Raw genomic sequence first — 9503 nt, 5'->3', positions numbered from 1 at the left:
AAGGACATAACCACTCACCCACTTTTATCCTCTCTAACACAGGGATAATATGCTTTGGGAGGTTCTCGAGAGGACTAGTCACCGATATAACATATATAAAAGAGTTAGGACAGTGTCTAGCAGGTAGGGTCTCAACAAATGGTTGATATTCTTGTGTTGATGAAGAAAGATTGCAGAAGACAATGAATGGGAAAGATGATGGGAAAGTAAATTGGAAAAATAGCCAAGAGCCAGATCAAGCTAAGACAAGGGTTTTAGCTTTCATCCTCCAGAAAACAGGAGCCAAACGAAGGGTGCTGACCAGAGGAATGGTCTGATTATTTTAGAAGGATCACTGGCAACAATGTGCAGCCACCACAACTGAGAAAAGTGGAGTGGGATAGAGGAGACTGGTTGAAAGACCATTAAAATAGGTTGACCACTGGTTGCCAAATATAGTTCAGTACTGGATTTTTTTTTTTTTTTTTTTTTTTTTGGCCATACCTACAGCATATGGAAGATCCCTTGCCAGGGGTGGAATCTGAGTCCAAGCTGTGACCTACACCACAGCTGCAGCAACAGAGGATGCTTAACCCACCAAGCTATAGCAGGAACTCCAGTACTGGAATTTCTAAGGCATTTTTTTGTTGCTTTGTTTTGTTTTAATACAGATTTCTAGACTCTCCGGAGGTTCAGAGACACCTGGGTTGTATCAACTAATCCCTACCAAGAGAAATGTTGGCTCCTTAGGAAACTGATCCACTTTCCAAGGTTCAACACTGCCTAAAGAAAAAACAGAAGTGTTATAGGAATATACAGAAGGAATGCAAATATTAAGAAATAGCCAATTTCTGGCTTTCTAACCTAAAAAAGACTCTCCAGGCCCCTGATACAGCACAAGAAATTGGATAAGATCTGCCTGTGCTGGAAGGGATGAAGAGAATGGGATGGAGCATGACTTTGCAAAAGGTCAGTGGGTTTGATCCGAGCTGAGCACCAAGAAAGAAGTAGTAGGTAGTAAGCAGGGAACCTCTTGGGAGATGATCCCACCCCAACAGTCTATGGGGCCCCATCTAGTTGAGGATAGGTGCCTTTGTGGAAGAGCCACACTGCATGGTTCTGATTTTAGCAGTCATCTAGTAAGGGCCTCCAATCCACAGCTGTATCCCAGTGACTCTACAACTCCAGAATTTGCTTCAACTTTCATCTGAACTGCCACATGTAGATAAGAGAGAACTGCCATTTCAGTGGCCCAAACACTCACGGCCACTGTATTTCCATCCCGTAGATTAACCATAATTCACCCAGACATTCCCTGTATTCTCAGATGTTTACATTGTTTCTAAACTTCCCCTCATAGGAGTTCCTGTCATGGCACAGCAGAGACAAGTCCGACTAGGAATCATGGGGTTGTGGGTTCGATCCCTGGCCTCACTCAGTGGGCTAATGATCCGGTGTTGCTGTTAGCTGTGGTGTGGGTCACAGATGCGGCTCAGATCTGGCGTTGCTGTAGCTCCGGCATAGGTTGGCAGCTGTAGCTCTAATTAGACCCCTAGCCTGAGAACCTCCATATGCCGCGAGTGCAGCCCTAAAAAGCAAAAAAAATTAAACTTCCTCTAGTAAATTTAATACTGCAATGAAAATTTCCACATAAAACTTTTACTGTTATCACTTCCGACTCTAAAATATTAATATTCCTTGATGAAATCTGGTAATGGTTATTTTCTCAAGTTCACGATACCAAGGCTCAAGCACTACTTCCTTCTCAGAGGATGCAATTAGAGATCATTTGATAACGTTTAATATTTGTTGATGTAAAAAAAATTATTCTCAGTGAGCAAAGAATAAAAGGTTCTTTCCTTAACCTGATAAAAAAGATACCTACCAGGAAGTTCAGCAAACATCACACTTAATGGTTTTCTTAAAAGTCAGGAATGAGATATGAATGCCCATTATCACTGCTTCTATCAATGCTGGAGGTCCTAGGGAAAAAAAAAAGAAACTACTGCCTCATCCAGAGGTGTAGAGAAATAGGCTTTCTTGTTGACTGCTAGCATAGTAAGTTCAATCTTTAAGGATGGCAATTTGGCATATATATATATATATATATATATATATATATATATATATATATATCTTTAAAATGCACATATTTTCTGACCCTGCAACTCCACCTCAATGAAAATACCCTTAGAAAATCCTTAGGGCTATACACAAAGATATAAGTATTAGGATGTTCTCCCCAGTACTATCTACAAAAAAAAAAAAAAAACCTGTTTGAAATACACAATACCATATATAAAATAGATAAACAACAAGGATTTATTGTATAGCACAGGGATCTACACTGAATATCTTATAATAACCTATAATGGAAAGTAATCTGAAAAAAGAATATAGATAAGTGGATAGATAATGTATAACCAAATCACTTTGCTGTGTTCCTGAAACTAACACAACATTATAAATCAACTATACTTCAATTTAAAAAAAAAAAAAAACCTCTTCAACAGGTGAATTCAGGCATAAACACATGATGAAATAATAATCACTGAAAATGATACTGTAGGAGTTCCCGTTATAGCTCAGAAATAATGAACCCAACAGGTATCCATGAGGACTTGAGGGTTCAATCCCTGGCCCTGCTCAGCAGGTTAAGGATCTGGCCAGTGTTGCTGTGAGCTGTGGTGTAGGTTGCAGACATGGCTCAGATCTGGCATTGCTGTGGCCGTGGCCTAGGCTTGCAGTTGCAGCTCCAATTCGACCCCTACCCTGGGAACTTCCATATACCACAGGTTCAGCCCTAGAAGGAAGGAGGGAAGGAAGGAAGGAAGGAGAAAGACAGAGAGACAGAGAGAGAAAGAAAAGAAAAGAAAAGAAAAGAAAAGAAAAGAAAAGAAAAGAAAAGAAAAGAAAAGAAAAGAAAGAAAGAAAGAAAGAAAAGAAAGAAAAAGAAAATTATACTATAGGAGTTCCCATCGTGGCTCAGTGGAAATGAATCTGACTAATATCCATGTGGATGCCAAGTTTGATCCCTGGCCTTGCTCAGTGGGTTAAGGATCCGCTTTGCCATGAGCTGTGGTCTAGGTCACAGATGCAGCTCGGCGTTGTGGCTGTGGTGTAGGCTGGCAGCTACAGCTCCAGTTTGACCCCTAGCCTGGGAACCTCCATATGCCATGGGTATGGCCCTAAAAAGACAAAAAAAAAAAAAAAAAAAGAAGAAGAAGAAAAAGAAAATGATATTTTAGAAGAACATTCACTGGAAAGAAAGCTTAAACTAGTTTTCTCAAAATACCTTTTTGTAAACAGTGGTATGTGTGTACATACACACACACAGTGGAGAGACCCACACCAAAATACCAATGATTCCTTATGACCTTTCTGTTTTCCAAATTTTCTCAAAATATGTGTCATTTTTCTATTAAGAAACACAATATATATATTTAAAATGCTGCCTCAGATGATGGCTGTTAGGTAGCAAAAAAAAAAGTGGCTCAGAAAGAGTAAAGGGAGATTTTTATGAGGGGAGATGGCAGCAGCTGTACACTTAACCTTGGCTCTCTGTTCATCTCAAATCCATAAGACCAGGAAGCTAAATTGCATTCTTATTGTTCTTTTATATTAAAACAAAGAAAAATGACAGGTCTACAGGTTAATTTTATACACCCACATGCTCACACACATACGCATTCACACACACAAACCCACATCCTTGAGGAACCCACCCTTCTGCCAAGCTCTCGGCAGGTCATAGGACACCCTGAAACCCGGGGATTAGATTGGGGCCGAGGGAATTTACTGGCCGTTCCCCAGTTCACATGACCAAGGTGGGGGTAAAGTTGAAGGGAAAAGAGAAGAGGGTGGGGAAGGTCACAGCGGTGTTCTCACAGGCACTCAGATAAAAAAATGTCACACTAGCTACAACGAGGAGAATCTTTATGCATATATCTTTATAATCAACACAGTTCTTTAGAACAAGAGAGACCAATAAAAGGGGGAATACAAGATTCCAGTTTCAGCCCCATTGATTGACATTACAAACTAGGTTTAAGTTATCTGGAGGCCTTTGTATGAGGACAGAGTTGCAGTCTTGACTCCCGGCATAAGTGCTGACAGGGTACAGACATTACCTAAAAAGAAAGAAACTGCTACTTGGTGGGTACTTCTGGTGCTGGCATAGAGTGTCCAATACAGACAAAGATCAAAGTCCATACGGGTCTTCGTACATGCTGTGTGCTAGAGGCTACGGCAGATTCTTTGTTTTCTAAAGTAGGCAAAGCTCATAAATTGACCAATTCACATGGTGATTACGTGGTACAACGCATGCACTTGAACGGTACAGAGCGCTAGAAACAGGTTTTTTCAATCCTGACAAGGTCATTTTTACCTCAAAGGACTATTGTCCTTGCAGTAATGTATTCATTCCTTCAACAAATATTTATCCCAAATCACGTGCCATCTCAACCATCCCTTTCTCGGGAAGACCCACATGGGGAAACGGGTACAACGTATGCTACGAACCCACAGAGCATTGGTGGACAGCGATGCACAAGCCTAAGAACTGGAGTTAAGTGGCTTCTATCCCAATACTCACTTCCCTGAACCCAGACCCTCTGGAAGCTGGGAGCTGACTCAAGGCAGGAAAGAAGAGTTCTCTATTCAAGTCAGACATCCCTCAAGGGGAGCGTGACTCACTTGGGATGAGGGAGGAGAAAAGAATATAAGGTGGAATCATTCTTATCTGTAAAGTTCAGCAGATGGAAGAAAATTATGTCATTTGCTTAACTTTGGAAAATGCAATGCGTCTTGTCCCCGGGGGTGTTGGAGGGAGGTATGCAAAGTAATCCCAACTCCCCACCTACACCCTTCCCAAGACACAGGCTGTGGGCGCGGTTGCTTTTTAAGAAGCTGCATGCTAACTTTGGATGGCACAGAATTCAAGCCCAAAACTGTAATAGCTTATTAGTCATATTTTCCGTCTTCAGATTCCATCTACAAAAGGGATAACTCCTCTCATTGTACATATCATTCTTGTGTTTCCTGTTTGAAAAAGCCCATAGGGCCACATTCTCTATTTTATTATTAAAAAAAAAAAAATCTTAGTACCTCTCCTTGTAAAATCCTTCCTAAAACTACAGCTTTGGTGTCAGAATTAACAGTTCAAATAGCTCAAATGAATATTGACTACATCAACAAGATGCACGCAGGCCTGGCTACCATCTTCCAGAGAGAAGGATAAAGATACAGAGGCTATTCTTCTAATGATGGTATGAGAAGAGGATCGAGGAAGAAGCCTTTGTCCAGCCAAAGGGATGGCTACATGAAGCATTTTTTAAATGAACTACCTTTTCAAGTAAGGTCAGAGCTGGTTTTGTGAAATGCCATCATATGACTTTGTGCCATCGGGAGAAGAGTCCTTTGAGTCAGGAGGGAGAGCAGTGAATGGCTTCCCAGTCTTGGTTTCTAGAACCTCTGCAGCCAATGCATCTGCGTACAAAGAGCATGCAATGTGCCTATTGCACTAGAGGGAATGCGGCTGAGTCGCATTGAGTACCAGGAGTATTTACCTTGAGTATCTGAAGTGCTACGTCACCTCTGTGTGGCTCAGAGTTCCCATCTGCATAGTAGAGATAACAGGTGCTGTCTCTGACCCACTGGGACCAAGGGAGGAGTGGGTGAGAGAGAGCTAGAAAGCACTGGGGCCTTCTCCAAGGAAAGGCAGTATTCAAGTACCAAAGTACTCTAACCTCCAAAAAGCACAAAATTCAAGTAACAGAGTTGTGGGTGCCATGATCTGGCTCTTGAGCAGAAGCCTCCGGCACCTGCTGTGGAGAGCTGGTAGGTGAATGAGCAGCTTGATGGAGGGAGCTGGACAAGAGCCCATCGAGCCATCCCACCACGGAGGACCCAAACTCTCCTTCAAAGGAGAACATGAACCTCAGGCAAAGCTTAGTGGAATCAGCAAGCTGTTCAGAGCAACTGCTTAGTGCATATCCCATTTGTGTCCTCTGCATAAGACCTTCAAATCAGTGATCAACCTACATTTCAACAGAGAAAGGCTTTCTTCATTGCGCAGTGAAAGAAAGGCTATCTAGATTTTTCTCCTGCACTATAGCATAAGAATAAAAAAAAGAAAAAGTTTTGAGACTGGCTGAAAGAAATTCCTCAAGGAAATACACAAACATTGCTCCCAATAGGACATTAAGAGGGAAATAGGAACGATTTTTGCAACTAAGAAACTTACTTTCTCTTTAGTTTCTGTTCTAGCAAGCTAGTGTCTGCATGCTTGAGTTTAAAAACACCCAGAGAACTGGAAGGTATGGGGGAGAAGGCCCTGAAAGGCCCTCAGAACAGGAGGAAGGAAGAGGGGTTAACAGTCTACACACAAAGTTGTTTCTAAACAGCTCACAATGAAAAGCTGGAAAAACTTCACACTTTAAAGCCACATTATTTATTCTGCCACTGTATCGGTGATCAGTCGGTGGGAAGACATCCCTACTCTAGGTCCCATTATAAAAGTTCCAATTCCCACCGCTATGGACTGTTGCTCATCTCTGAACCCATCTATTCATTTTCATTGGGCAGCTGAAGCTCTTTCGGAGCCAAGCAGCCGGAACCCTTCCAACCACGGTGGAGAGGTGCATGTCCCTACGCTGTTTCTGAGACACGTCACCGTTTCTTAGTGCCGCTGTTTCCACCGCTGGACTTGCTGAAGCTCCTGCTCATGCGAGGAAAGTGCACGGTTGGGGTTCTTTCAGTAGGACCATAGAGTCCCAAATTCCTGGCAGTGGCTGACTTCCGCAGTGGCTTGACGCTGGGAAAGGGGCTGAAGATGGGCGCTTTGGGGTGGCTGCCTGGGGGAGACTTGCCGGTGGCCTTGCTTCCTCCGGGTGTATCTGGTGGCCCTGGGAAGGGTCTCAGGCAGGGCAGGTGCCCCTTGGGCTCAGTTTCAGCAGCAGCATCCCTAGGGTTCAGTTCCAAGGCTTCCAGCTTCACTTGGACATCAGACACATCGGCATCGGCCTCCCCAAGCCCCGGCTCCGGAGACTGCTCTTGCGGGGTCCTCCCGGAGCCGCCATCGGAGCCGCCGCCTTCCCTTCCCGCTGTCACCGAGCAACTGGAGGCAAAGGCTTCCGCAGCCCCGGGGTTGTGCGTCTTGCCGTCGTTCTGCTCTTCTATCAGCCCGATAGTGTCCCCGCAGCCCAGCTGACTCCTGGTCCTCGTCATGTTCTTTTTGTGGACCCGGATGTGAGTTCGCCACGGAGAATTGAGCTTGGCCCTAAGGTCTTCGTAGGGGACAGGAGAGACTTTGCCCCCTGTGTGACCAGGAATGTGGATGACGGCGTTCTTGGCAGCTCTGTTGGACAGTTTCATCTTCTTGCCTAAAAGAAGGTGGTTTATAACTGGAGAGTTGTTTACCTGAGACGGGAGAATGCTGGTCACTGGCCCTTTGTCTGAAAGAAATGTTGAAAGGTGGTGTGAAAGGTACCGCGAAGAAAGATGGACTTCATGGAACAGGAGATACACAGAGGCTGGCCCCAGACCCCCTGCCCACATATTCCCCAGGTATCAGCAGAGTCATGTAACTGGAAGCAGCAGAAACTGAATTCCACCCCCAGAGCCTGTGATTCCTAATCCCTCTTTTGCAAAGAGTCTCCTCAAACCCCATGGCAGGGGCTGAGGATACAAAAATGAACAGACTCGAACCTCTCATAACTAATTAGAGTCCCTAACATTTTTCACAGAGAGCTTTTGTCTCTGAGAAGCAACCTCTGAGGTCTTGTATCCAGGAAATCTTTGAAGAGTTTTTTAAAATAATAAGTCAAACACTCTGACCATATGGATTCCCAGCTGTCAGCTTCTATGAAGCAGTAAAACAACACACTGCATATTATTAAGTGAGAGACAGTAGAATGAGAGAAGTGATAAGAAGGTGGTAAAAATGCAGTGAAATCACAGCTATCTGGTGTCTGGTACTGGGTAGGAAAAACCACTCCTGTGTCCTCGGTGGACTTTGAAAATAGGAAAACACCACAAGCTGTGTTCTCCTGGAAGGCACTGTTTATAGTAGTGTTGTCGTCCTGCTATGGCCATGACCATGCTCCTGTTTCTGATGGAGCTTCAACACTCATGCCCCCAGAGATGAAAGCTGCAGGCAGAAGTAGCAGGGAGAAGGCCCTACAGGGTTGGTCTGGGAAAAAGGGGGGTGGTGGCCACGCCCACAGCATGCAAAAGTTCCCAGGCCAGGGATCAAACCCATGCCACACCAGTAATCAGTCACTGCAGTGACAGTGGATCTTTAACCCGATGGCCACAAGGGAACTCTGGCCCTGCCATCTTTGTATGTATAGCCTTCCTGTCAAGTGGCTGAACCTTCTAAGCTTCTCAACTGCTGTATTCTATCTACCTCTGGTCACAGTCCGATTTTCATTGCAAGTTTGACCGCTATTTCCTCTCTACTCTATGTCCTACTATGTCCCTTGGTTACTTTACTGTCCCTGTGACTGACCCATCCTCATAGTTCCTCAACCTACCCAGGTCCATCCTCAACCTCATCGCCCATATCTGCCTTACAGGAGAAATAGTTAACTCTCACATTCTCCCGACTTTTCTAGCTCTCAGATTCTTGATGTAACTGTAGCTGGTACAGAACCATGGAGATCCCTTGATCCCTCACTCTCCTCATAACCTCTCACCTTCTCTTCGGCTCCCTTACACCCCTATCGGCTAGATGCCTGGCTGATCACCTGGACCACACCTCGCCAACAACCACACATTCCAGGCATCGCTACCCCTTTATCATACATGTCTGGCAAAACATCACTCTAGATCCACAATTCACATTCTCCTTTCCAAAATGAGAGCTGGTAACAGCTGCTGGGGGTGGGGGGAATCACAGAGGCATGTGGATTGATATCCTTTCAATTTCATAACTTCCGATTTCAGTAGGTCTTCAGCACCGCTGTACGAACTTTCTTTCCTTCGCCCATTGCTTTCAATGGCCTATCCAAATCTTCATGATTTCCTTGAAGCTCCTACCCAACCTGCAACTTACTTCCAAGCAAACATTTCCTCCAATTTCTTCATCAAAACAGGAGTTATCAGGTCTGAAAGGCTGTGACTTCCTGTCCTCCCTAATCCAGGAAGCTGCTACCTCAACCACCATCCTTACCACCTTCCTTTAAATCTCAGAACCTGAGAACGTCCACCTCTAGTTCAAGTTCGATTTTTCCAGCTGTACTGCCAATCCTATCCTATACCATTACCATGCCCCATAAAACTCTGCTACTCAAAGTGCAATCCCCACCCAGCAGCAGTGGCATCGCCTAAGGGCTTATTGGAAACGCATAATCTCAGCCACCAACCCCCTGCCTCACCAGCTACTGAAGCAGATTCTTCACTTTAACAGATCCCTAAGTGAAGCATATTCACACTCAAGTTTAAGAAGCAATGCTCCTGAACTTTGCCTTTGAGCAACAGTCTCCCCCTAAAAAGAACCATATAAACCATGATCTAGAGTAGGG

The 9503-nt window shown here is 44.4% G+C and overlaps 1 protein-coding gene across 7 annotated transcripts in view; it reads right to left on the bottom strand.

Annotated features, from left to right (window-relative positions):
• TBC1D30 (TBC1 domain family member 30) overlaps nt 3909-9503 on the bottom strand; it is a 92268-nt gene continuing 86673 nt past the window's right edge. For 3 of the 7 annotated variants that reach the window (XM_021091948.1, XM_021091952.1, XM_021091953.1), the window contains one exon: nt 3909-7433. In XM_021091948.1, coding sequence (XP_020947607.1) covers nt 6649-7433 — 785 coding nt within the window. In that variant the 3' untranslated portion in view covers nt 3909-6648. The remainder of the gene's footprint in view (nt 7434-9503) is intronic. The other 4 variants (XM_021091950.1, XM_021091951.1, XM_021091954.1 and 1 more) reach the window with 2 other exon arrangements.

This window comes from Sus scrofa, chromosome 5 (assembly GCF_000003025.6).
Source record: "Sus scrofa isolate TJ Tabasco breed Duroc chromosome 5, Sscrofa11.1, whole genome shotgun sequence".
Classification (NCBI taxonomy): domain Eukaryota; kingdom Metazoa; phylum Chordata; class Mammalia; order Artiodactyla; family Suidae; genus Sus; species Sus scrofa.
Note: the sequence above shows the minus strand (reverse complement) of the source record. Positions and strands in the feature narration are given on the sequence as shown.